At 50.4% G+C, this 27901-nt stretch overlaps 6 protein-coding genes and 2 non-coding genes across 8 annotated transcripts; 4 read left to right on the plus strand and 4 right to left on the minus strand.

Annotated features, from left to right (window-relative positions):
• Positions 1-1410: 1410 nt before the first annotated feature.
• Positions 1411-4756, plus strand: AtWU_04074 (putative serine/threonine protein kinase (Kin4); the record flags this gene model as incomplete). The annotated part of the gene is made up of 2 exons (XM_035499185.1): positions 1411-2724; positions 2777-4756. The coding sequence occupies 2 exons, from the start codon at positions 1411-1413 to the stop codon at positions 4754-4756; spliced, it is 3294 nt and encodes a 1097-aa protein (XP_035355078.1).
• A 1861-nt stretch (positions 4757-6617) lies between these two features.
• Positions 6618-6730, minus strand: AtWU_t97. The gene is made up of 2 exons: positions 6692-6730; positions 6618-6663 (listed from the first exon to the last, which is right to left on the minus strand). It is a non-coding gene; the product is annotated as a tRNA-Leu (tRNA).
• A 3034-nt stretch (positions 6731-9764) lies between these two features.
• AtWU_04075 (uncharacterized protein) lies at positions 9765-10142 on the plus strand (the record flags this gene model as incomplete). Its single annotated transcript, XM_035499186.1, has 3 exons — positions 9765-9827; positions 9919-9999; positions 10056-10142. The coding sequence occupies 3 exons, from the start codon at positions 9765-9767 to the stop codon at positions 10140-10142; spliced, it is 231 nt and encodes a 76-aa protein (XP_035355079.1).
• AtWU_t98 lies at positions 10071-10182 on the plus strand. Its single transcript has 2 exons — positions 10071-10109; positions 10137-10182. It is a non-coding gene; the product is annotated as a tRNA-Leu (tRNA).
• Positions 10183-12039: 1857 nt separating this feature from the next.
• On the minus strand, positions 12040-12249 carry AtWU_04076 (uncharacterized protein; the record flags this gene model as incomplete). The annotated part of the gene is made up of 1 exon (XM_035499187.1): positions 12040-12249. One exon carries the CDS (start codon positions 12247-12249, stop codon positions 12040-12042), a length of 210 nt encoding a protein of 69 aa, XP_035355080.1.
• A 7289-nt stretch (positions 12250-19538) lies between these two features.
• Positions 19539-20846, plus strand: mdm12 (ERMES complex subunit MDM12; the record flags this gene model as incomplete). Its single annotated transcript, XM_035499188.1, has 1 exon — positions 19539-20846. One exon carries the CDS (start codon positions 19539-19541, stop codon positions 20844-20846), a length of 1308 nt encoding a protein of 435 aa, XP_035355081.1.
• Positions 20847-22575: 1729 nt separating this feature from the next.
• On the minus strand, positions 22576-23482 carry AtWU_04078 (putative BAP31 domain protein; the record flags this gene model as incomplete). Its single annotated transcript, XM_035499189.1, has 4 exons — positions 22576-22954; positions 23026-23129; positions 23180-23314; positions 23462-23482. The coding sequence occupies 4 exons, from the start codon at positions 23480-23482 to the stop codon at positions 22576-22578; spliced, it is 639 nt and encodes a 212-aa protein (XP_035355082.1).
• Positions 23483-23960: 478 nt separating this feature from the next.
• Positions 23961-26320, minus strand: dus3 (tRNA dihydrouridine synthase DUS3; the record flags this gene model as incomplete). The annotated part of the gene is made up of 3 exons (XM_035499190.1): positions 23961-24045; positions 24102-26051; positions 26115-26320. The coding sequence occupies 3 exons, from the start codon at positions 26318-26320 to the stop codon at positions 23961-23963; spliced, it is 2241 nt and encodes a 746-aa protein (XP_035355083.1).
• Positions 26321-27901: the final 1581 nt, after the last annotated feature.

Consider the following 27901-nt stretch of genomic DNA (forward strand, 5'->3'; position numbering starts at 1 on the left):
CCCCTGTCCGCTCCCCGATCCAGAGACGGACGACAACTCCACACCAGGCTTCAAGCACCCCTCTTGTCGCGACGCTACTGCTACCGCTGCTCAAGCAACTACTGCTGGCTGCTGGCTTGCTGCGTGTTGCTGCATCTTCGCTCTTCCCTCTTCCCTTTCACCATCACCCCCCTCCTCTCCCCCAATTTCCCCTTCCCTGTTGATCATGCTATTCAAAGTAGCATACACTCTGCCTTGTCAATTCCCTCGGAAGTGTTGAAATTGGTGCCGTATCTGGGAAAAGGTCCAAAGCGAGCTTTCCCGTCGTCGACTGTCCATCGTGCTAAAGTAAGAAAGTGGCTCGTGGTGGTTAATTTCGCGTCTCTCCCGAGGCTGCTGCTCTTCCCCTTCCCGCCCGCGTCGGTCTCGTCCCTCCGATCTCCAATTCCTCAATCTCTCGAGCCGCAGACTCTCTTCCCCCCCTCCCTCTTCAACCCATTACCCACCTGGGTAGCCATTACTCGTGGGAAGAGGCCAAGGTCCAAGAGTCAATTCTGCAGTGCAGATATTTCCCCCCTTCTTGCTGCGATCCTACAATATTACCAGGGGTTCGCAAGAAATCAAAAAAGAAAAAAAAAAAAAGGGAGAAAATTCAAAATCCACAACAAGCAGCAGCTTATGCGTTTCTTTGACAAACGCGAGTATTGACTAGCTTCCTCTTCTTTATTTTCGCCGACGTCGCTTGCACTAATATTCTGCTGCTTCTAATCGACCTGGTGTCCTTTATACCAACATCTTTCTGCTTTTGTCGGTGACCCAGTACCCTGTCAGTTGTTTCCCTAAACCATTCATCCCTTATCGGCGGTTCGAATGGGACCTCCGATGACTGAGACTGACTCGAGAGACAACAGCTCAGCTGCCCGACCGGAACCCTTTAGCTCCGGATTGATCGGTCACTGTCTCCCCCCACAAACAGATAGTAAAAAAGAAAAACAACGACGTCCTCTTTTTATCTCCCTCTGGAGGGCTTGGACGTGTCGGAATTCAGCTCGCCGATCGCAATTGCTCCATCAGAGCGAACCGAGGTGATCGCTCATCTGCCGTCTCGCGTCTGCCTGAAGAGGCTGTCCCCGGACCGCAAACGCAGCAGTCCTCATCTCAAAGGCTCTGCTGCGTCTTTAATAAACGAAGGTATGTGACGTGCTGCCCTACACTGTTGGCCGAGATTCCACATTGGTCTGCCCCTCCCCCGTGGCTGCTCCTGTCCACATTCCTCCCCCTCCAGCTCCGTCATTCCGAATTATGCGCCGCAACTCTGCTGTCAGCGTTGGCGCGACAGTCGCCGCGATGGAGCGTCACACAGCGCAATCCGTGTAGTGCTAACGGCTCAGCAGCTAGCCTCCTCTTCGGTCCTGACAGCTTCTTTCGGCTATGAACGACTCCCAATCGCAGTCCTTGCCGCTCACCACCCATGCATCCCCAGCCTTGACACCCGCAGCGCCGTCCGAGCAGGACAACAACCGCTCTCCCGCTTACCCCGACCTACTGGGTGCTCCGCCCGTCCCGCCGCCGAGGACGTCGTCAACTCACCGCGGTCACCATGGTTCGAGTGCAAAACCCTCCTCATCCTCCGCCGAAAAGTCCTCGAGTTCTCGTCACGGAAAGAACAAAGCCGATGACCGGAGTGCAAGCCACCGTGAGAGGAAGGGGGAAGACAGCCAATTTCGCCCGGTGAACATGCCCGAGGAATACCCGCAGGGTCCGAGCTCCCACGCGCCGGGGGCACCGTCTTCGGAGGATAACATGGAAGGTTATGCAGGCCAGGGCGAGCTACAGAAGGAGTCCAGCGCAGTACTCAATCAGGTCCTGGTGAGTGATCCGTCTGTGGACATCGAACGGGAGCAGGTCCGGCAGGCCGGCTCGTCGGTATCCCCATCGACGGAGAGCGCTCCGGCATCCGGGTTGGGCTTGGTGGGAAGCGATGGTGTGGATGATGGAGGTCGAGGTGGACTACGAAGCCGGCACGACTACTCGGATCATGCTGTCAAGCGCAAGGAGACGACGTTTGGTCAGTACATTCTTGGACAGACGCTGGGTGAGGGCGAGTTTGGCAAGGTGAAATTGGGGTGGAAGAGAGACGGCACCATACAGGTAGCCATCAAGCTCATCCGCAGGGAGTCTCTTGGGTCAAATCCTAGCCGGTTACCCAAGATCTACCGCGAAATCTCAATTTTGCGTGACCTTGCTCACCCGAACATCGTTCGGCTCCACGAGATGGTCGAGACGGACCGCCACATCGGTATTATCATGGAGTACGCCTCTGGGGGTGAGCTCTTCGACCATATTCTGAACAATCGGTACCTCAAGGACAATGCCGCTCGTCGCCTGTTTGCGCAACTCGTTTCGGGTGTCGGGTATCTTCACAAGAAGGGTATTGTCCATCGTGACTTGAAACTGGAGAACTTGTTGCTGGACCGGAATCGCAACATTATTATCACCGATTTTGGTTTTGCGAATACGTTCGACCCCATGGACGAATTGGGTGATGAGATCGAATATAACCTGACGAACAAGGAGTTTGTTAAGCGGATGCGCTTGGACAGGCCCAACGCCAAGGGTTTAAGGCGAGGTGATCTGATGCAGACCAGTTGTGGAAGTCCTTGTTATGCCGCGCCGGAGCTCGTGGTCAGCGACTCGCTATACACTGGGCGCAAGGTCGACGTGTGGAGCTGTGGCGTGATTTTGGTGAGTGACACTCGCGTAACATAATAATTGCAACGCGCTAATTGGTTCATAGTATGCTATGCTCGCGGGATATTTGCCCTTCGATGATGACCCGGCGAATCCGGACGGTGATAACATCAACTTGTTGTACAAGTACATTGTCACTACCCCTCTAACATTCCCCGAATATGTGACCCCCCACGCTCGCGATCTTCTGAGGCGGATCTTGGTGCCTGATCCTCGGAAGCGCGCAGACCTGTTTGAGGTGGCCCGGCACAGCTGGCTCAGCGAGTACTCGCACATTGTTTCCCACATCACGAGCAGTACGACCAAGGTTGCGGACATTGCTACAACCACCGTCACTCAGGGTATGGATCCCGCCAGGAATCCTGCAGGCTCTGCCACTAACCCGGTGTCTCGGGCAGAACCGCACAAGGAAGTGCCGTCGCTGGCACGCAGCGCATCCGTTCGGGAGCCTCCGAAGACATACAACAATAGCCCTGTTCCCTCGGTGGGAGGACTGATCCACCATGCAGGAGACATTTCCCAAGAGCAGGCGGTCGAACGGTCCAAGACTCCTCGAGACACCAAACGACGAACCGTGCAGGTCGAATATGTTGCACCTCAGTCTCAAACTGCGCGGGGCGAGGTCCCTACCGGAGTGGATGCAGGTATCGCGGAGCCAGCTGGGCCGTCGGAGCCTCGACCGACGAGAGCCAGGTCAAATAGTCGGCCCATCGTGCCTAATATGCCGTCGGGCACCCTGGCCCGTGATATGTCTGGCGCGTCCAACGTGCGGACTGGAGAGCCAAAGGCAGCCGCTGGCCCGGCGCCGGCACCTGCTCCTGGGCACTTGCCTCGCTCAACATCCGATACTTCTGCGCTCACTGGGACGGCACCAACATCTGCGACCCATGCCACCCGCCCCACTACCGGTGGCTCCATGGCCTCGTTCAACGCCGGTCGTTTGCCATCACGAGGCTCTTATGGACAGCCGGTTGCGCCAACTGTGGCCGCTACGAACGCCCAGGGTCGGCTCGCACAACCCAAGAGCAAGCAATACGTTATCTCCGCCCCTCTCCAGCAAGATTCGTCGTCCCAACAGTCCATTGGTCAACCAAGTACACAGCAATTGCCGGCTAAGTTCAACACGACACCCCGACAAGAGCCCCCGAAGGGCCACAAGCGATCCAACACGGTATCAAGCATTGGCGAGAAGCTGTTTGGCCGCTCTGGTTCCATTTTCGGAGGGCGTGGTGGACAGGGTAGCGGTCCTCGACAGAAGAATGGCAAGCGTTATCCGCCTACGAGTATGAAGGAACCATACGGTGGGGATGACACCCGGATGTCGATGGATTCACGACGCTCCATGCAATATGGATATAACCGTAAGACTAGTGAATCTGGCGCGGAAGGCCGGCCTCGAAGGTTCTCATTCCTACCGCCATCATTCTCCCTGAAGGGTTTCTCTTCCAGCAGATCGCAAACTCCTGATGAAGAGTCGCAAACAGACCGTTCGACGGAAAACCGGGTCGAACCACGTCCGTCGACCAGCGCAATGCAGGCGCGTTCGCGCGCAGCTAGCTATGGGACACAGGATGCCATTGGAGCGGCGCCTGAGGGTGCTCCGGGAGACGAAATCCTGACCCAGGACGAACCCATCAACTACCAGGCCCGGATTGACCAACAGTTTGCCGTACTACACTCGAACCAATCTGGAATATACCAACCGACCTCTTACAGCGCGACCTCGGCCGAGCAAGTGTACCAGAATGAGAATGAACATTATTATCGCAACCAGTACGCCAACCACTCAGCACCCAACCACTACGAGGAATACTCCGCCCCGTACGATAAGACGCCACGGCCGTCAATGCAGGCTGGTCGACCTGGACGAGGCACTGGCGTCTTACCCAAGAACCACCGGAAGTTCGCAGACGCCTACGAGTACGAACGCGACTTGGCGCACCGGCCTGGCAGCTCTGGCGCCGCCAGAAAAGTAATGGATTTCTTCCGTCGACGAGCAAAGTCGAGAGCCGGCGATGACCGATAGGCTGGCATTCTTGGTCTTGGAGCTCATCTACTAATATTTTGTCACAATACAACACTGAACGCGACATAGCCGGTCAGTGTAGAATTGGTTACCGCGGTCGAACAATGACGAATGACAAGCAGTCCCCGTCTCATTACCTGCTTGCGATTCGGGAATTGAACGTATGGCAATGCCCAGGAAGGCGACGCAGGTGCTCTGGCATTCGCCGCAGACCCAGGATCCTCTCGAAGTGAGGACGGGTTCGACGGAATGACGGGTCTCGATTGGTGCCTCTCGGTTTGGAGGTGGCCTTTGAGGCGACCAGCTCTTGGAAATCGGCATTGAAGAGCAAAATGGTTAATTGGATACCCCCGTGATACCCACGCAAAATTCGTCCCTTCTGTTGCTTGCAGCTATCGAATTGTCCTCGCATTGTACCAGCAACCGTTTGTTCCCGCATACATATCCCTATCTCGCATTCGAATTTCCCCTGTTTTCCATAAAGCCTTATTTCCTTTGTTCAAATTCTCGTTTTCCTTTCCCTGTCACTATAGTACTGATTGTAAATTGATTTTTTTTTTTTCTGACTCCCCCATTGATTATTGCGCATTTTTTCTCTACTTTACTTCTTCTCGGACGTGGTGTCCTTGGTGTGCTACGGCTATTTACGGTCCTATTGATCAGGATTATTTTGTGGTTAATTTAATACGTTTCTTGTGATCACACAACCCGGCCTCTGTCGATTTTGATGTGGTATTTGTTTTGAACCGGTGGGTGAGGATGACTTGGTTGGAGCATTACCAGTGCATTGAGCGCATGTCGATTACCCTAGCATCTATTTCCATAACTTCATGCCCTTGGGGGCCACAATTCAGAGTATAGTGTGATCCACAACCCTTGATTGATAGTAATTGGGGCTTTGCAGAATCCCTGTCTAGCGTGAGCGGCTACCCCATCTATTTGCCCGCATCTATTGATAGTAGCCGTAGCGGCAGCCAACTTCAGCCCATCGAAGAAATAGAAAGAAAAATATCGATTCGTGGCTTAGACTTATCCTTGTCTTGTCCTGTCTTCTACCCCTCTTTTCATCCCCACTATCCCAGTATCTACAGATGACACTTTCAGCTGAGGCTGTACCTGAAACCAACTAGCTAGATAGACCCAGCGATAACGATGATCATGCAGCCGGCTACTTAGTGGTCTGTGAGTACAGTAAGTACAGTAAGTCGACTGCTGTCTCTGCATTGAACTATATCTGAAACAACCGCTGTGCTTACTTACTTCTGTTGCGGCATTTATGTATCTACTACTACTTGCTTTGATACCCTGGCTGGCTGTTGGGTCATTGACATTGATTAGCACATGAGTAAGTTAGTTAGTTGTGTACGCTGCAGTAGATCAGATTTTAGCACAAATGGATAGTTAACAAGGAAGGATAATTATGGATTTTGGACCCCAATGGGGTGGTGTTTCGTTGGGATGGATGGATGCATGCATGGTGTATGTAGTGTTGTGGTGTGGATAGTGACGAGAGTGTGTATGTGTGAATGATGTGATGTATGTCAGTCAGCCTTGCGAGTAACTAACTAACTAGCTAGCTAGCTAGCTAGCCCCCACGGCAGTTATGTATCTACTTACTTACTTGTTACTCACAAGACACATTACCATTCCAGGTGTTAGGGTAGACCGACAGACGATGGTTGACTTGGAATAGCACAGTGAGATAAGGAACTACCCAAGGCATGCATCTATCTACTAAAAGCCCATCGGCAAGAGTTCGGAAATAATATTAAAATAAAAGCGAATAAATAACCAATGGATATGAAAACAGAATACACACTCAGTAGTCCGTGGTGTTGAGTTCGAAAACACCAAAAAGATATGACAAGAGTGGGATTCGAACCCACGCCATCTTACGATGATCAGGAAGCTGTGAAGCTGGGTTATTAAGGTGGACCTTAACCTGACGCCTTGGACCAACTCGGCCATCTTGCCTTGAGATGATATTTTGGTGCTAGTTTATGCTAGATTAGTCTAAACGTGGCAAGGTGTTGTACCAACTTTGTGTTGTATTGTAATATAGTCAGTTCTAGATAAGGTGGTGTGGTGTGGGTTGGTGGTGGCAAGGATTTGACGGTTTTGTAAGTATGTTAGGTTAAGTAGCTTAGAAGTATTTACTAGTGATAATAGTATGATAGAAGATCCAGATCGGAGCGGGGATGCCATAATGCCTAGAGATTTATATCAAGAGCACAGTATAGAGGTTAATGACAACATAATTGACCGGAGAAGCACAATGCCAGGACCGTCATAACCCCACCTTACAGAATCGAGTGGCTTCATCCATTGTCCATGTCATCTCGATGATCAACACACCCCAGCATCCTTCTTTGGAGAACCCGTTGTATAGGAACAACCGATTCCATTGATCTACAGGTGCGGGTTGCTTCATCCATCGTCAACGTAGTTTCAACCATCAACTCGTCGCAGCAGCCTGCGTGATGCAGAAGTATGTTTATTCATCATCCGATGTTAATACTAGAATCCACACAAGCGAGTGGCTTCGCCATCGTTCCCAATAAGCTCTATAATATTCTTGTGGTGGTCAGTGTGGCGGCTACAGCGTGCCGGATCGCTTCATTCCAGCTATTGATGGCCAAGCATGAAACGAGAGGGAAGAAGAGGAACGAAGTCGGAGTTCAAGAAGAGTACTGGATGGAGCCGTAAAACGGGCGGATAAAGAGGTTGAGGCAATGTGCCGTGTAGTAAGGTTACTACTAGGCTTCTTAAAAAAAGTGCATTCATCCTCCTCACTGTCTGTCTTCATTTGTGGAATAAAAACGTCAGTGGGTGCTGCTATATCATTACAGATTCGTGATTTGACACCAAATGTCGTTCATTCTATGCTCAGAATGACTTCGGAGTCAAATGTGTATTCTTTGATCAGCTTCCAAGGATTGCAAGTGGTTTGATAAGTGTTGATTAAAGCTGCTATTAATTTGTTCCGAGCAGCCCATGACTTTGACAATCTCGCCATAGCTTTACGCAATATGGTTTTGCGTGTGCCACATCAAAGGGCTTGGTTTTGTTCTAATCGGCATGTATTTCGACCGCGGCCCTCGAACATTGTTGCAATGCTGTCCGCATGTGCGTTTCTTTTGTAGTCTTGGTGCAGCCAATCACAGTCGGCTATTGCTTCCTGCATGCGTGCTTCAAAAGCGAAGCCATAGCGCATCGCCTCGAAAGATTAAGCGTGCTCGAGGCTGCTACTCACATGGGTCTAAAGTAAATCTATACCCCAGGTCCTGTTCTTCAAGACCCAAAGAATAAATATTTGTGCCACATGAGGAAGTTCTTCACCTTGTGCTCTGGGGTATGTATGTCGAGATATCCTAAATCAGTTTTGCAGCCACAGACGGCATTCGGCCAATGCTGCTGTTATGTGCCTTCTAAGGGCCCGGTGATAACTCGAAGTTGGCCAAAAAGACCCTTTCTGTTATCCATTCCCGCGCTACTGCCCGTGGTTGGGATCTGGCCATATCATGATGGGAAGATATTAAGCATCATGTAGATCAGCCCGTCGGCCGACACCTGGAGATAGGGGCTCCTAGAAAAGAGTCGATTTGGTAGCTTGGCCCATACGCTTTGTTGGTGTGAAACCAACCAAAGGGTGGAGAATTACGCCTCTTCAGCCACTGGGGTGGTTCTGTATGGCTGCGTTGATAGTCTCGCCGACCAGATATAATATGAGTTGTACCGACGCCGCGATAGCCTTGGTTACAGCATACCAGCTAGAACATTCGTCTAGCAGGTTCCGATGTCTTATTGGCAAAGGTATACGTGGAGAGATAAGATAAGCGGCATAACGCTGTTTCCTAGTGCTGGAGCAAACGTCAGCATGTGCACTTTTGGCGGGCCGTCTCACCAGCTCAAGGCAGGAAGATGACATACTTTTCTTGACCTTGGTTCTTAGGATCTTGACGGTATTCCCGATGATCTATGTCGTGTTCTATGTCTTGGGACGACGATGTAACTTTGTTAAGCTTGGGTATTTTCCCGTGGTGTCCCTTTGATGTCTTGATTTAAAGTGTATCCTCCGGACATGCGAATACTCTGTAGATGTATTCGACACTCTTGGATCAAGGTAATACCATTTACTCCGGGCATTCACTGGTGAGAGTAACACGATAGCAAAGCAGGGATAGTAGCTTATAACTATGAGCAATTCATTGTATATGGCATAGTCATATATCATATTTAGAAGAGATGCCAGTCATTCGTTGTACCCTTTCTAGCCAGGCCCAAGGAATCGAGTGAAGATACTAGTAGATAGACTTATCGAGCTGATGATAGTTTCTTGGTGAGATCAGAGGGATGATAAAGAAAGAAACACGCGAGACGAGGGAAAAAATGATTGTTTATATACTACAGGACCGAGCAGCGATTAGTCGTGAATCCGGGCCACACCGTGTGAATCTCTATACAATACTGTGAATACGAGATGAATACGAAATGATTCCTGTCTCAACACGGTGAAGCAGTCAGAGAAATTAAAGAGGAAGAGCATCACTACAGAATGCAGTGACGATGGAGATCACATCACTCGACTGAGCAAAATTCACATGGCCGCTCATACATGCACGAAGCTGAGACGAGCCCTACTTGAGCCGCATTCGAAGCCGTTGCGAAGGAATGACCCTGGTAAGCATGTCTTTTAGCGCCATTCAATCAGTCTGTTCAAAGTAGATAATTGACTATTGAAGTATATTTAGAATTTTTTTATACTCCGTACTACACAGCCTTCAACTAGCGATATACTAACAAGCTCACCTGACAGTAGATGGTGCGTCTGATCCTATCCCGGTAGAATATCTCGGCTTTTTGCACCAATCATATACTGGATCTGCGAGACTTCGGCTATATTGAAACCACTACGGAGTACTAGTTAACTAACAGCAGTCGCTTGCATGGTAGCGACGAGACCAGACAGATGCTACTTATTGACTAGTATGAAGTAATGTTGCTAACCATGCGTGCGACCATCACGCTCCAACATCAACATAAATATTTCAGACGGGATGTCAAGCTGGCAGTAGGTCACTCCTTGGTCCGAAACACAATTAAACATCCGACTCCGACCCCAAGAGATGATACCATCGCAGTGGATCCTAAGGTGAAACTAGCGCGAATCACGCAACTCGGGCTGTACTATCCAGCAGACTAGTCTGGACTATCGAAACCGGAGGGTTAACAAGTCAATGATGGTAATGGTCGGCCCCGACTTACTCTTCATTCCACTAATAATACATTAAATCAGAAGATATTACATGAACAAGGCAAGATGGCCGAGTTGGTCCAAGGCGTCAGGTTAAGGTCCACCTTAATACCCAGCTTCACAGCTTCCTGATCATCGTAAGATGGCGTGGGTTCGAATCCCACTCTTGTCATTTCCTTTTTTGCTCCTTCCCACACCGATCGATATGATATGTCTTATTGTAGACGTGGGGGAGGTGGCGTGGCTGTTAATCGTTTCTACATTTACCATTGTCATCATTTTGTTTTTTATTTTACTTTTCCCTCTTCCTCGTCAGCCAGCCACGGACATAAACCTTAACATGAGCGTAAGCATAACCATAAGTAAGCATAAGCATTACCCTTCCCCCCACCACACCACACCATCCAGTCCAAAACGACAATAGAAAAGAAACCCTACTTATTTCTTATGTCATATAATCCCGTCAATAGTTAGTTAGCTGCCTTCACCGACCGGAAATTTTCTACAGGAGGAAAGCAAACGAATCAAGAAGAATCCAGGAAGAAAAGCAAGTAATAGATGATCATCTCGGTGAAACACCGTCCGTCCATCCACCCATCCATCCATTTGTCCATCATCCTGCATCATGACAATTCAATCCGAGGGGAAAGGGAGGGTCATAACTCGGATAAAAGGGTTATTTACTCCGTAGTATAGTAGTCTCGTAAACATAAGCTCTTCCAATCATGGAGTACTACCCCCAAGGTAGACTGGAATATCCAAGTATGTCAGTAGTATGTGTCATGGACAGCCAAGTCCGGTGTGCAGACGTACGCGGACATGCATATCCGGATGCATTTGTTTCTGTAATGTGTATGTAGTATGTATGTAAGTGTGGGCTCGGTTAGAGAAGGAAGGGGGTGGTCAGTGGGATGATAAGGTCATTGAAGGTGTGTATCACCATTAGACATATGATATAACTCGTTATCAATATTACTATAGTAGATGGCTATTATGCTTAGATGGGTGCGTGCGTAAGTTTACTCGATTTGGTAATAGGAATATAGCATTGGTGGAATCATCGTATAGATAGATGAACAAACCAAGGAAAAGAATATAGAAAGAAGGTCAGTAATAAGAAGTAAACCTACTTCATAGCGAGTGGTGTGGGAGTTGGGCTGAGTTGGGTGCAGCAGCAGCAGCAGCGGATGTACGTATCTCAGCATCCGGAGAGGCAAGTTGCAGTTCTGTGCAGACCCCGTGACCAGCACATCCATACTGCAAGTTGTCACCGGGGCTGGGGCTGGGGCTGGGGCTAGATCTGAGATCGCGCCGTTCTGGTCTGGTCTGGTCCAGATAGCATATCTGCTAGCTGCCATGGCCACTAGTTATCTCTGGAACCCTGTCGGGCCCTTTTACTCCGACGCATGGACGGAGTACGCTGTACGGTGTGCAGCCATGTTTAATTAAACTAATTTCAGGACTACTACTAGGTTCAGGGTTCAGCTGCTCCTCTGTTTACTTTTTCTCCCCCTTCTTATCGTACACCGTAGACTACAAGGCAAATCATTCAAGGGGTCACGCTGGCTTGGCAGGTCCAAAAAGGGTTGATCGGCAGAATCTATCATTGCTTGGCTGTGCAACAGGAACTACGGTTTATCTGATGGCACAATGCTTGGCACATATCAATGGACCCTTGGCAGTCATTCAGGATTGTCTGGGCAGCGCGGCCCAGGCAAGGAGTATGGTATCATTGTGATTGTGCAAGAGGCTATGAACATGAGATGTAGACTTGGCGTAGAGTAATATTGGCAAAAGCAAAAGTAATAAATCTTGCAACCCAAAAAAAAGAAAACATCGGGCCCCGCACTTCGTTTCCCCCGAATGGTCGCTCGTCCAATAACGTCAGATATCCGTGACAAGAACTAGTAGTGATCTTCCTTCGGTCTGCGGGGTGAGACTTTAGTCCCCGTCAGACGATGAGGTGCGAGGCAAGGAAATCGTGTCCAGCGCGATTCGTCGAATTGAAACTGCTTCTATTGCCAGAAGCTTAGTTGCTGGGCGAAGCGGCGTCGCGAGTGTCGACGCCCAGGTAGAGGAAGCCGCTGGGGAGACGGCTGAATCCAGGGCGCTGGGTGGTTCCGCTGGCTGTGGAGGACTGGCTGCTGGAGCGCTCACGAACCTGTGTCGAGGTAGAGAGAGGAGCCGTCTCGGTAGGGGCCAGGACAAGGAACTTGGAGGTGGGGGTGTAGGAGTACATGGTGATTGATGGATGAGTCGGACAAGGAGTCTTTGGAAGTAGTTGAAACGGTAGAGTCTTGAAGTGACTTGGAATCAAGTAGAGAGAGAGCTTTTCTTGCAGAGTTGCTTGGAAGAAAGAGGATGGATGAGCACTTCATCGGCTGGAATCGGCCACCCTTATATAGCTATGGCAGAGCTCAGCCAAGCCATTATCGCAGGGAAGAGGGGTTGACCGGAGATGGTGTCGATCAGGCGAGCTACCGATTCTAGCCCAGCTGCAGAAAGCAGATAAGTGGAGGAACAAGCAGTGGCTTGCCTATTCCTCATACCCGACGGTGGACCGGGACACGCTGTAATTCACATGCCTGCGAAACGGACTATCACAAAGGAGGGGCTGAGAACGTCATCCTTGAAAATCCCCCCTTCCTTTGCATATCTTGGCTCTGGCAATAGTCATACCCGAGCAGGATGCGGTGGACGATCTGGTTGGGCGAGCTGGGCCTGGGGGTCCCCGACACAAGCATCAGGACCGCCACGACTCCGAACCCAGCCTCGGATGATCAGCAACCAAGAGCCATGGCCAAGACACTATTGATTGAGACCGAACCGTCCCGTGACGAGTTCTGAGGAACGTGGGAGTAAAGAGGCGATAAGAGGCAACGTCAGGAACATAGTGAGTTTTGTGTCCATTCTTGGGGAGGAAAATGAAGCGGGCCTGCCAAGTCGTCGCCGCATTCTTTTATTTTTTCTATTCTTTCCCCGTGGATTTCTGGTTATGTTCCCCAGGCCACATGACCACCCCCCCGGAATTCCATGGTTGTTTCCCGCAGCTGCAACTTCTTGCTTCCCCTCGGAGATCGCCTTCTAGAATTCCCTTCCTCGGGAAATCTTGAGCTGGGCAGCCACATCTGCTTCTCATTTGAAATGACCCGGATCTTTCCCCCTTGCTTGGAAGAAGCCAAAGAAGCCGCTAGAAAACAGCAATGCTCGTGGAGAAGATTAGACCACGGGGTTGAAGTCGGAAGCTTCAGGGAACGGGAAGCTGGGAACACCCGACGGGCGGAGATGGTGGTCCGGGGGAGGGTTCCATGGTAAAGGGTTGACTTGAAAGGACTGACTAGTGAACAATTTAATGCGACTAGCAGGCCCCCTCCCTGGAATAAAAACGAGGCGTGAGAACGAGACGAAGGGAGTCTCTGAAGGGGGAAAAAAGACAAAGGAAGTATGAAGCCAAGCAAGCCAAGCGGCTCAAACAAGCCCGGGATCACGTGGCTGACATGAGCTGCGCGCAAGAATCAACCACAGCGACTAGAAAACCAAGCCCCCTTCAGGAACAGGCCAAAACCCAGGTTCAGGCCAGGAACCATCGCGCGTCGGTCCCATCACCGGCGCCGTTCCCCCTCCCGGGAGCCAACGGCGGCTAAAAGATGGCCGTGCCCGCTGGTCGAAACCTGTCGACCGTCGCCGTTTTAGCGCCTTCGGGCCCTGCGCCGTATCGCCCTGAGTGGCGCGGCAACTCAGCGGCTGAAAGGGCTCAGTGAAACACGCAGAGGCCCATGGTAAAAGCGCCGCAAGTGCTGTGCCGACCTTGCGAACTCCATGTTCTCGCTGCCTCAGCCCGGCATTTCCCATTCAGCCTAGCTGCTGGTGGTTGATCATGGAAAATCGATAGGCGGAGACGGTCTGGCTGGCACTGCCGATTTACTCCAGTAAGCCTCGGTCATGGTAGACAGACCTAGCTCACTATCACACCAACGCCGTAATCCCCCAGTCCCATGGGGGACTAAGCTAAGCACCGCTCGGTTGCTGGCTCGCGCTGATGTCGCATAACTTCTGGCCCCCGAGCTATTCCCAACAACTGGAGCCAAGAGAAGGGAAAGGCAGTCAGGCTCTGTGTTCAGGCTTTGTGGATGTCACTGATATCACCAACTGCGTCAAGGTTCTGGGGCTCAGACATTGGTCACTGTCAGAGCTATGACCCAACGTGCCTGTGACGGCACAGCAGTTCTTGCATGTTCATCTCTTTAGCTTCCGCATGTCGGCTCCGGGACTCTGACACACCTTGTTGATCCCAGCGACCCGCAGCAGGATGATGTTTGACGTGGGAAAGGATGCGCTTTTGGGAACTGCGGCGACCCCTGACAGGAGCAGGTGGCTCATGGATCAACTAATCCTGCGCAGCCTTCTCCAGCCAAACAGCGCCAGGTGCCAAACGGTCAGACCAAGCTGGTGGGGGTGATTCCCCGAACTCTGATATCGGCGCGATCATATTGGACTGCCCGTGGCCATGCCAATCCTGGTTCTTCCACTCCCGTTCAATCCGGTGTCGAGGACACATGATAGCGAGAGAACAGTCGCCAGATGTGCGCCTTGATGAGTGGATCTGGTCCTCTCTGGTCTTGAATTCGTCAGATGCTCTGGTCCGGGAATCATTCTAGACTGCAGCATGACCCCCTTCGCAGTCGAACTACTGTTGGTCGTCTGCGGGGACTGATTTGATAATTGAATTGTTGGGTTTGCGCCTGCATATCCTGACGGGTCTTTCCCTGCCGCAGGAAGGACATGTAGATGTGAAGATGATGTCAACCTTCCCATGATGCAGCAGCGGAAGTCTAATGCGTTCCTTTACCCCCCCACCATCCTCGAGGGGCTCACGTCACTTTCGGCCGATGCATGACCATGCTAGTCAGATACACGTTCATTTTCCTATCTTGGAAAAGATGCCTTCCCAGGCTGATCCCAGATGGGGGTGATCTCGGGCTTTCTGATTCGCATAGCCGCCAGTCCGCTGGGAGGGAGGGGGAGCATCATGGGGAAAGCCAAAGGCATTGAGGTGCAGATGCAGACTGAATCATATGTTGGGATACTGTTATATTAAAAAATTCACTTGGAAGGATGATTCGAGTGTGATGTAGATCGAATCACCAACTGATTCTCCGATTCAACGGCTCTATTGGTCCGTGTTGAGGGAGGGCTGAGCCCAAAAAAATGGGAAAAGAGAACCGAGTGCAGGGAAAAGAAAGGAAGAAAAAGCAAGATGCAAGCCGTAGTTAGTTTCCCGTTCCTTGCCTAACCTTCTTCTGACGGTCATCCATCCATTCATTTTTGACACTTTTTGCTGCGATGTGATCACCACAACCCCCCCGAACTTACCACCACTGCCACAACAACACAACAAATGATTTTAATATTTTATTTTTTTTACTTAACCGCCATTTAATTTTGCATAGAAAAATTATTTTCATTAAACGTGATTGGCCGGGTTGAGTCACAAACTGGCCCTACGCCAACTGAACAATTGTGGGCGTAGACTGGCGTTGTTGCGGCACAGTCAACCGCAGTCATCTTTATCATTTGGGATTCTGATTCGAGACTCACCACCACCACAACCACACTTACTGCTCCTACTACGGACGTACCAACGCTTGTTACCACCACCACTACCGGTCAGTAGTCCAGGAGACTGCATCCTCAATTATTTAAAGCCCCCTTCGCACTCCCCCATCGGACAATCAGAACCATCATCAATCCATCAAAGCAATCAAGCAAAGCAAAGCAATCCAGCTAGCTCAGCTCAGCCTGACCACAACTTCTCAAACTTCAATCTCTTCTCACAGTCTTCTACTTCCTATTTACTTCTACTTCCCGCGCTTTCTAAGTGCTCATCTCTACGAAAACCTTCAAATCCACCAGTTTCAAGTCCCTTCTCCAGTCTTCCTCCCGCCGCCACTATGTGCTCTCAGTACTTCTTCAAGTACGACTGCGGCTGCACTGTCGCTGAGGGTGATGTCGTCTACTGCGCCAAGCGAGGCACCTCCTGCACTGGCGTCAGACACCAGATCCGCCGCCGAGAGGGCTACAACTGCCCTAACCACGGTGGCTAGATAGTTCCATGCTATGCCCTTTCCCCCTCCCTCCGGGGGGTGGGTGCCACAGGTTAGTGAGTTGCCGAAGATCCACTCGCGCCTAACTTCCAGCCCCAGATCCATCCACAAAGGGAAGGGATACGTTCGTGAACTAACGGTTTCTGGCCCCAGGGTTGATTGCTACTCTACCTTACTATCTAGATTGAACGGCATAGTAAGGTAGTAAGCAGGTATGAGAAGAGGAAGGAAGGGGAAGAAGAGATCCAGATCTGGGTTGTTTCGATGACAATGATTTTTTTTTTTTCACCTATTATCGATATCCGCCCTCGTGTGTGTCTTGTCTGGAGATATTCGCGCGCAGACACAATGGGGGCGGATATTGAGACAAAAGTGACAACCGGATCTGAGATGGGGACGGACGGTTATCTGGCATCTTCTGTTTCTTTTTTCGTCTATTTTTTTCCTATTTTCCCTTTTTGAGTTTCAGTTTTCGATTTCATATTTTGGTTCCCTTTGTTCGCGACTAGCCTGTTGCGAATTGCAAAGAAAAAAAAAGTCAGAAAAAAAAATCACCAGGGAGGACAATCTGAAGTTTTGAATTGGCATCGCTCGCACCTGATTATCCTGTTTGTTTGTCTCTTCATCTGTTCTCGTTATCATCATCATCTGTCGTTGTCATTGAGATCATTTCGGTTTTGCTTTCTTTTTTTTCCTATTTTTCTCGTTGCCGCACACACCCCAGATTTGCATCATCTGCATAAGTTAGTCAGTTCGTTAGTTTTTTTGTTCCTTATTCTTTTTTTTCCCTTTACGTTTCATACCACTTCCTTCCCGTTCCTTCAATCTATTCTTTGATTTGATTTGATTCGATTCGTTTATTATTTTCGGGAGGCACATGTCGATCATCAGGAGGGAACACTAACCCCATCATGCTTATTATTTCCATCATCATCATCCTGTTTTCTTTTCTCGGCGGCATCTTGTCTCTCTCTCTTCGATAGTATTTCGCAACTTGGCATTGCGCTGCATTGGGGTGTGTGCTTTGCTCTGCTGTAAAGTGTGGAACTCTGTTGTTGTTGTTGTCGTTTGTTTGTAACTACCAAGTAGTTAGTTAGTTTAGTCAGTTCGCTTGTTGGCTTTATTTGACGCTCATTTTTTATTCTTCTATATTTATATTGGGATCTGAGTAGATTGGTGTGATTTATAGCTACTACGTAGTAGGTAGTACATCAGATGATACTTTCCTGTTTACCCACTCCTGTTAGATAGTAGTACTATATTCTCCAGTATTGGGACTATTTAGTTCCTACTACTATTTATTGATGGTAACGATGATGATGATGTTCACGAGATGTGGATGCCTTGCTGGTGCCACCCTCAACTATGTTATTCTAACTAACTTAACTTACCTACTTTTTAGTAATCTCATACTACTATAATAGATGTGAGGAGTATGTGGTGCAACTTGATCATATGGTTTGATTTGCACAAGACCCTCCTTTTTTCCCCCTCATTCAATTTATTTTCACCTCCATCTACATGATTTGGTTTCACATGGGAAAAAGGCAGAAGGACGATCAATGCGAGGAACGAGAGAACACACAGACAAAAAAGATTCACACCAGCGCGGCAATTCTGTCGGACCCAAAACCAACTACTGACTCGGAGGGGCCGACTAGACTACTAGTAGATTATGACAAGACCCATCCGGCCCATGGAACCATGGTTGACGGCGCTTAGGTGTGACAAATCCTCCACCACTGCTGCCTTTGTCGCCCTACTTCCTCGTGGCGCGAGTCACCGGGATGGGGAATTCCTCCACATCGATGGTTACGTTTGCCGCGCAAACCATTGTCATTGCTGAGGAAAATACCCGGAATACTCTCGGAGATACTGGGGAAGGATGCTGTTGATTCCCCTTCCTCTTCCATTTTGCACCACATTTTTCATCTACGATTTTCATCATCAGGTGTATAGGGGAAAAAGTCTCGCAGCGATTTTGTGTGTGTGCGTACGCGGAATGCAGATAGGCTCCAATGGGTCCTCCTACCCTACACGAGAGGGGGGGACCAACTAACGAGAAAATTCTCCTCGACCCTGATTAGCACCGCACATCACCGGCTGCATTAGCACCGCATACGCTTTTTATCACCTGATGTCCAACGAGCAAATCAGATGCAGAAAATGGGGCACAGACGCGAGTTGTCCGGTGGCAAGAGATGCTGACTGGTGCCAACGAGTCTCGCCGATGGATGGGGGGTTTCGGAGCCAGTAAGGGTAGGAACTCCGCGCGTATATCGGGGATTCTGAAAATCCAGTGCAACTGGGGCCTGCCAGGCGCTAGGTCGGGGTTGCAGTGTCCAACGACAATGCTTGAAAATTTGCATGCAGTGTAGCTGTGCCCCTCTTTTTCTCCGGCTTCGCTGGCGTAGAAAAGAAGAACACAGCGTCAAAGTGATGGGGGTGTACGGGTTCTGGAGCATTGTTCCGACCACATGAGGAATCAGTGTTGTGTGGCGTACCCCCTTCGCGTCTTCATGTGTTATCGGCTGCTCTGTTTCTGAGAGAAACGCGGGCATACGGCACCTGGATCGGCTGGGGGGGTGTAAATTAACAGGTTGTTAAACCTGGTCAGGCTTCAAGGCAGATACCGGGGGTAAAAGTTTAAAAAGTTACAAGAGAGGGGTCATTTGCAAGCCAGGTTTACCTGTTCATCCCTTCTATAGAGGGGAAAGTCCTTTAGTAGGCCAATAGTAGCTGGTACTAGACTCGCCAGTGTTGGGTCCCAGATAGCCTAGCTCAGTCGTGATCGAGCCGCGCCGATGAATAGCACTTGTTGGTCACAGTATTGTTGTACGGCGGTCCCAGAGCGACCCCTGGAGCAGCAGGCCTGCGCTGCCAGTGTACACCGCTTGAGTAATGCTCAGAACAGCGCCGCAGAGCTGTGCCATCACCCTTAGACCGGCGATGGGCGGGAGGGACCTGGGGAACCAGAATGCTGGGACAGTAAACCTAAAGCGGTGTGGGCACCGACTGCGCCGCTCAGGCCAACCAAAACTTGTACCAGGGTCATTTGTAGATCCTAGGAAAGCCAGCATTTAAGTCTGGTCACTGTTAGGCTCCATTGTGACCGTTGGAGGCCAAAAGAAGGCATTGTGGCAGCATTGGATTGTCGTTGGGGTATTGATGGCGGTCACGTTGTCGTGATCTCACGTGACCCGCACCAGCGGCGAGAACCGCCGAAGCGCGACAAAAACAAGCGCCAACTCCGACTCTCCGATTCTCGACGTCACCGACAAGAATGGTCTGGAAAAGCTAATCGGCTTGGTGTTCGCTTTGTTTCAGATTCTCTTCCAGGGTTCTAGAATCAATTTCCGAATCCTTTTTTTTTTCTCTTTCTCTCTGGCATCACCCACGGATAGAAGGCCGTTTTGCACATGTAATGTCCATAGAAGTTGACTGGGGCGCCGCGACCTCCGGTCCCGACGGAGAGGCTCTGGCCGAGCGCATCCGCTCTTTCATTCATGACAAGTTCCAGCAGGTTGCTCTGCCACGCTTTATCCGATCAGTGCAAGTTCATTCTTTCGACTTCGGGACGATTCCGCCTGAGCTCGAGATCAAAGACCTTTGCGAGCCGTTCGCCGACTTCTATGAAGAAGATGAAGATGATGAAGCGTCTGATGTATCCGAGGGGCTTGTCTCCGGGCACGGTTCGCCGTGGCATGGGACTCATCCAGAGCTTAATGAATCTTCTTTCCGCGACGACAATGCGATAAATCAATCGCTGCGTGATCCTTTCACCGAAGGCTTTCAACCCTCGGCCTTGCGGTCTCCCATAGCTCTTAGCGACCATCTCAACCCGCATTTCCGATCCGGCACTCCTGGTATACCCGGAGGTACATCGACCCTAGGCTACCATCTGATGTCTCTTGGTGGACTTTCAGGAACGCAGACACCCCTTGCTGCAGTTGCAGGCGGATCCCCGTTCGCAGGCGGATGGAATGATTCTGGGATGATGGGCCCTGGCAATAGGGGGCGTCCACCGCCTCCAATTTTTACTGCCCACCAATCGCGTCCGGAAGCCGACATTGACAGCAGTAATCCGACTTCGCGACCATCAACATCCAGCACGTTACCTTCTCATCCGTCCGGGTCCAATAAGAACAATGGTGATGGAGCAGGCGGTCCTGACCACGGATCACACCCCGAAGAGCATGGGCATTTAGATGACCCTACTTCGGAAGAGCCTCTGCGATTTCCTCGAATGAGAGAGCGCCGGCCCGAGGATTTCCAAGTACTGTGTCACGCCAAATACGCGGGTGATGTGCGGCTGTCATTAACAGCGGAAATTCTTCTGGACTATCCCATGCCCAGTTTCGTGGGACTACCCCTGAAACTAAATGTTACAGGGATCACGTTTGATGGTGTTGCAGTGGTCGCGTACATCCGCAAGCGGGTCCACTTCTGCTTCCTGTCATCCGAAGACGCGGACGCGCTGATTGGGTCTGATCAGCCGGATGTAGGTGCTCAAGCCGAGTATTCACGGTCTGGCGGGGATGCGACCGTCTCTGCAAAGCGACAAGGTGGACTGCTGCAAGAAATCCGAGTTGAAAGTGAGATTGGCCGGAAAGAAGATGGCAAGCAAGTCCTCAAGAACGTCGGCAAGGTGGAACGGTTTGTGCTCGCACAGGTGCGGCGGATATTCGAGGAGGAGCTCGTCTATCCTAGTTTCTGGACATTCCTGGTCTAGTTGCGCTGTAGATATGGGCCGCGGAAGAACATTGTCAACTCGCATTGGTCTAAGCCCGTGAGGATTTAGGGTTTGATCGACTATTTGAGTCCTACCGTGTGCTCCAGACCGCCTCGAGCCCACCGATTTGTCAGAAACAGGCACTAAGACTGCAGTGTTTTATATCCAAATTAGCGCATGCATCTCTCCTCCCTAGCGATTGAAGAATCATGCCTAAACTTCCTTCAGGGGCAATGTAGCCACAAACCTCATCGCTTGCGGGAAAAGCGTTCCTGGCACAAATCCTTCCTGTCAGACCCCACGCGCATCTCTGTCATACCTGCCAATCATCTTAGCAACAGACTGCGCTATCGCCACCCCCTTGTTTTCTTGTGACGTATCCCAGTCAATGTAAGTAATTCTCACTACTACCTTATACCTGGTAGTGGCAGCCAAGCGAAATCCAGGTTCCACTCAAGGAGACCTGATGACCACCACCCCCATGAAAAGTACAACAAAACCATAGCTAGCCAATCCCTCATGAAGCAAATGAAACAGACAGCCGACATTGGCTACAGACCCAATACTCCAATCCCTAGTCTAAGACATATAGTTACCTGGTCATGCCAAGTTAGCTGACATGAACCCCAACCGAACTCTGCAGACCAAACCAAACCTCATGATCCTGTGACAGGCCCACTCACCTCGGAACGGCCCCAGGCGGGAAGAGTAGGGCGGGAACCAGTGGATTTTCTTCACGCCCTCGCTTGCTCACTCCATGCATTTATTGTCTTTCTCTTCATCTCTTGTCAGCGCATCCGTTAGTGAGGTGGGGGGAGGGGCGTCTGTTAGCTGGTATCTGCTTGACTTGTCTCTAAGGTTTAGAGCAGGTTAGCTGACGGAATTTGAGGGGAAAGTTGAGGGATTAATGGCTTAGCTTGTAGTTATTGTACGATGTAAATAGAGCACTTATCATTCATCGTAAGGTGGACTCATCCGATTGTCATGATTATTTCATTGTGAGGGGCGTGGGTTGGGGAGGTTGTTGCAAACGATTTCGCGGCACAGTAAAAGCTGTTGTTGCTTTTTTCAATGATAGAATAAAGGAAATTTAAGTTTCTTGAAGCAAGTAGATGAAGATTCTGGCTCTGAAACATTGTGCTTGAGGGTTAATTGGAGTGTTTGAGTTCTGTGCTTGGTTGTTGCCTCAAGGAAGCTGCGGTGTTGGTCATAGAAGAATGATGGAGCTGCGCGCAGGTGCTTCGACGTGATGCCCGCCCTGTTGGTACCTCTTTCTACATTGGGCTCTGACCTGAGAGCTGATTACTACTGTATTTTTTGCATGTTGTGTATGGTATATGGTCGTATCCATGGTGTACTGCTCTTCTATTTACCGAATGCCTACATTTTGACATAGACGGTGGAATTTTTGCTCCATTGTGAGTTGTAACCCAGATAACCCAGATAATCTCAAGTTTTGCAATGACAACTTCTTCCACGAGAATTGCACCAGTATGATTCACTCCACCAATGCGCTCAAATAACAGCTGGTTCATCCGACCACCAGGTGGTCGTTGTCAACATTCCGTCTCATCCAAACCCGAAAGATATGGTAACCGAAATGCACATGAAAGGGTAGCTTGCAGACAGCGGGATGTTCTATCAATCAGCCATAAAAGCGATCAATTCACAATCCCGACTGGCCTAGCAGGCTGGCGATTGTATTCCCCGCGGCACACCCAAGCGTCGTCTACTGGTCCTTCTTGGGAGCCTCACCCTTCTCACCAGACACCTCGTCACCAAGCTTGTGGTACTCGCGGGTGAGACCCTCACACTGCTTCTTCAGGGTCTCAATGTCACGGTCCTTGGCTGCGAGCTCCTCCTTGAGACGGCCGATTTCGCCGATCTCACCGGCCTGCGCAAGACGAGCGGAGTCCTTACCGCCAGCCTTCTTGTCACCCTCGAGGAGTCTGACTCTGTCCTCAAGACGGAGGACATCGAGGATCATGGTGTAAGTGCGGTTCAGGATAAGAGACAGGAAGAGGGTGAATCCACAGAGGTACATGTTGCGCTGCGAGTAGAACTTGCGAGCCTGGACTTCCATACGATCGGTACCGAGAGCGGCGGCTCTGTGGCGAAAGCTAGGTCAGTAATTGTTTCAGTGCAATGCTAAAAAGGGTGTGGACCGTCGGAAGCATACCCCATGGTGCCCCCCTCTTTGCCGAAAGAAGCCAGCTCCAGCTGCACACGATATACGCGGTTGACGCTATCGATGAAGAGGATAAGGATAAAGATGAATGTGATCTATAGCTCAATAAGTATTTGCAAAAGCAGGACAATGACGAGTTACATACCTTTAATCCATATTGTAATTTAGCTACTATCGGACTTTCCGAAATGAAAGCGAAGAGCTTCCTCTTCACGGTGAATGGAAGAGGGATGATGAGGCCCATGAAGACCGCCATCTCAAACACCAAGAGGCAAAAAACCTATAACCATGTTGTAAGCATATGTTGGTTCGACACATTATCTGATGGCCCGGGAGTGCGCGGGTCAGGGGCTGCAGGCTGCAGGCTGCAACAATCCCGAGTTCCATGCCATTGCGACGAGGGTTAACAACAAATGGCAATACATACAAGGCTGTAGTAGAGAGTCATTTTGTCTAAGATTGCAATCCAGGTAATCTTCCGACAGATGCTTCAATATGCAAGTTTGGCTGGAAATCCAGCTGCGGTTGTGGGGTTTGTTTTGCGAAGATAAACAAAAGTACACGGTAACACGCAAGAAGAGTTGAGGAACCCAAGAGGTCGAGCAGGCGTAGAGCGAACAATGTTTGTCGAATAAGTTCTCCTAGCTAGTATACTGGCATGAACAGTGCCAGAACAGAGCAGGAAGGTTAGGCAGCTCAGGAGATGAGGTGGTCTTTTTGCAGTTTCTGGTGAGAGGAAGACGTCATTACCGCCCGGAGCTGTGATCGTGCACGTGACTCTGTCGGCCGCGGCTCAGCCTGCCGTCTACGTCATAGCAACAGGGTTTATCTAAAGTATGTATCTAGTTCTCATTGACTGCATATGATTGCTGGCTGTGGTATGTACATCATCTATATGCGTTAATCCTAATCTAGAAAGCATGTGCTTAACCCTCCGCTTCGTCATACGAGTTGGACTTGTGTTTGGGCTCGAACTTGAAGTCCTTATGAGCCGGTCCGAGGAACATCTCCCTAGAAGGCTGTTAGAATAAGTCCGAAGATTGAATCTGTTAGAGGAAGGTACTTACGAGATCTTGAGCCAATCCTTGTAGTTGGCACTGGCCAGCAGTGTCTCAAGCTCATTCCGGCCTCTGAAAGCCGGAGGCCGGTCGTTGATGTAGGGGGGAAGATGCTCGAGCAACCCGATGGGTACATAGCGACGAGTGAAGCTCAGCCATTCCATCAAAAAGCGTCTAGTCGTACCGACACCATGCTCATCGGATCCCCATGCCTCCAGACCATACTTACAGAACTTCTCAATCATTGCCAAACGTTCCGTAGCGGACTTGTCAAGGTACTGGCCCGCCTGAATTTCCTCGAAGAGCCAAGGCTTGATCAGAGGACCACGACCAAGCATAACAGCATCAACACCAGCATTGTTGATGTGGGTATCATAGTCAACATGAGAGTAGCAGTCGCCGTTGCCCAGGAAGTAAACCTTGCCACCGTTTGGCTGGGTCCGGGCATCAGGCTCCCGGATGGTATCCGTCACCGCGTCAGTCTTCTCGTTCAAGCGCTTGATCAAAGCGGCACATTCGGAGATGTATTCCCAATCAGCTTGTCTGGTGTAACGCTGCTGTCTGCTACGACCGTGAAGAGTGATAGCTGCTGCACCTGCGGCGCCGTCGTGATGAAGCAGACTGGTTTCATAGCCTCCAAGCAACAAACGCTCCGTCAATTTCAAGGCATTCGGATTGTTGTCCTTCGTTCCCATACGGATCTTGACCGTGATAGGAATCTGATCCGAGACAGTGTTCATGCCACGAATCATCTTCTCGAGCTTCGACGGGTGCTCCAAAAGAGCAGAGCCAGCACCATCCTTGAAGACGAGATCAATAGGGCAGCCACAGTTCAGATCGATGACACGCAGATTGGGAGTGACTTTAGCCAGTGCCTCTGTAGCCTTGAAGGCTTGCCAAGGCTTGTTTGCTGCAATTTGAGCACCAAACTTCATGTCCTTGGAGTTATCATAACCCTGTACGATGTCTGCCCCGGGCAGCATCGTGGGAGGGAGCATCTCCGACTCGTGGGCTCGCATCAAGGCCCACTCCGACTTGTTACCCTGAATCAAAGGCAAGCTCATGGCCATCTCAGAATAGGTGAATTGTGCGCCAAGCTCGACGCAAAGTCTTCGGAAAGGCATGTTGCCTTGGGTAGTCAAAGGCGCCAGTGCCGGTGTCTCGGGTCCGAAGTACAGTCGGCGCTTCTCCGATGGCATGAATGGCGGCTCAACGTACAGAGCCCGGTTTTCCTCCTTTTCGTCCTTGTTCTCGGCATCCTTAGTTTCGGTATCCTTGGTCTCTGCATCCTTCTCTCCATCCTTGGTCTCAGCTCCTACAGGCGCAGCACGATGGCGCTTGTGGAGCTCCCTCTCAATGGTTCTAGATGTGTTTTCCAACCAATTACTGTACGGTCCAGCTCTCGGGAAATCCATCTTTCTCCTTGCCAAAGCGATCTTATCCTCCATCGAAGCAACATTGACAGCCCCGTCCTCTCCAGCAAAGGGAACAAGCCGCTGAACCTTCTTCTTGCGCTCCTCATCCTCAATAAGAACCAACTCTTTCCTCCCATCGGCCGTCTCGCGCTCCTCCGAGTGTGAACCAACAAAGCGACATTTCCAGCCCACGAAACACTTTCCGTTGATATCCCAGACAGGACATACGCCATTGAATGTCGTAAGATCTTCCCGCTTGTGCTCCTTCAAGTATTTCCGCAGGTCATGCTCGTACCGACACTTTTCACCAAAAGTGCACTCGGCAGGAGAGAATTCAGGCCTGAAGTTCACACTAGAACACAATCCCTTCGCATCCTCGGATCGACCGAACGTGCGGTTCGTATTCTGACCAGTCTTCTTCTTCTTGTTCTTCTTCCCGTTCTGCTCATCGGCGCGTCCATCGTGGTGCGCAGCTTCCGCGGCATCGTCTGCATTGTCATCGGGATTTCTCTGGCCTCTCGTGGGTTGTTGGTCGAGAATGAACCTAGCAGGGAAAGTCAGTTAGGATGGACCGCGCGCATCGCATACAGTTTTGGTCACCACATACTCAGGCTTGATAGGAGCAACGCCCTTCATGCGCGGGGCGGGCGCATCAGCCGTTTGCCCATTAGAATCCGCCGAATCATCGAGTCTGGCCTTCTTCGAGGGTGGCTCCTGGGCCTGGTCTGCAACGGCATCGCCATTCTCCGGTTCACGCTTGGGCGCATTAACCTCCGGAGCGGGCAGCTGTTCCTGAGCGGTTGTTGGCTCCATTGCGAACAGTCGCTTTCCTCGAAAAAAGATAAAAAAAAAACGACCTTATTTAATCACCAAAAGAGCTGAACTGCGCAATGCGACAATTGGGCTAGAATCAGCGCGTCGTATAATCCAGACCCTTTCCGAATTCGAAAAGATGCCGGTCGGTCCTCGAGAATCTCCGCAATCAATCAATCTAATGCGGGCAAAAATTTCGAGGGGTGCAGTTTGTACAGTTTGCACTGACAGTGGCGTTGGCGGCAGTTCCAGCGTGGCGGGACGGAGGGCGGTCAGGGCGTTGCTTAGTAGGAGGTACTACTAGTAGTGGCGGTGCGGACCTGCTGTGTTCTGAACTTCTGACAGCCAATCCCTGAGGTGCTGTTACGATGGGCGGTATACGCGGTAAAACGGAAGCGATCCTTTGCCGTCGCCTTACCGGGCAACCTCCTTCCACCCCCATCCATTACAAACGTCGAACAGACTAGCGTAATCTTACTTTACATACTGAACGAGAGCCCCACCGAAGTTGAACCTAGTCTTGCAAATGCTCACATTTTCTGGGTTTCTAGAAGAACTTAAACGACCTGGTTGATCGAGGGGGGGTAGATCAATGCTGAGAAGTCAGCCACCTGTCTGTCGTTAATTAACTTGCTAACTTAGTAGTTAGCAAACGCCGTTTGGTCTCGCGTCGAGCACACCCACAATCGCGGTTCCAATCAAGGCATAGTCTCCGTTCTATGCTGTCGCTCCGCCCATCGCTGAGATCGATCGTTACTCGTCGAATGTTACGACGACTGTGGGATACGCAATCCACCACAGTGGCAAGGATCATACATACATACATACTGATGAGGACAAAAAACACCATGCTACAAAGTATCGAAGACAGAATACTACATCGGAGATATATCCGACTGGCGACCATCATACACCCGCCCTCAGTCATCACGTTCACTAGTACTACATATAGTATTTATCGCTGCACCCCCTCCCCTTCTTAAACTTCAGTAACTACCCAGAAAGTCAATTCCATCTTGGCAAGAAGGTCACAGGACTACGAATACGCCTCTAGCATTGGGTGATTTCGAAACGATGGCGAAGATCTCCTGCGCCTCTCACTTTTAGTCACTCTGCTTAGCGCCTTGTACCTGCTGATCTGATATGTCCTGATGAGGATTAACTACCCTCCCCCCATGCATCATGTTACATATACATTGACTTTCGTATGTCGTGTAAGCCTAACTTTACGGAATGGAGGGAAGGAAACGTCGGAAGGCACCTGCTTTTTACTCAAGTACGTAGTAAGTAGTTTAGTGCATAGTTACTGTATGTGTTTGGCTGTTTATGGCCTTGAGCAATTTCTGAGTGCTATTTACGTATGCTGTATACTGGCTTCGCTCCGCCCCCTTTTCGTATGTGGATGGGTGGATATTATGCGTATGGGTTGCCACAGTATAATCTGCATGAGGCAGGTACAGGTTGAAGGGGTTGTGGTTCGTTAATTGTTGTAAGGTGGATAGATCATGGTATCCACATCAAGGGACAAAAAGCACATGTGGCATTCCAGGAACCGTGGACTTGGAAATGCAAGGGTGGCAA

Source organism: Aspergillus tubingensis (assembly GCF_013340325.1).
Source record: "Aspergillus tubingensis WU-2223L DNA, scaffold_6, whole genome shotgun sequence".
In the NCBI taxonomy this organism is placed as follows: domain Eukaryota; kingdom Fungi; phylum Ascomycota; class Eurotiomycetes; order Eurotiales; family Aspergillaceae; genus Aspergillus; species Aspergillus tubingensis.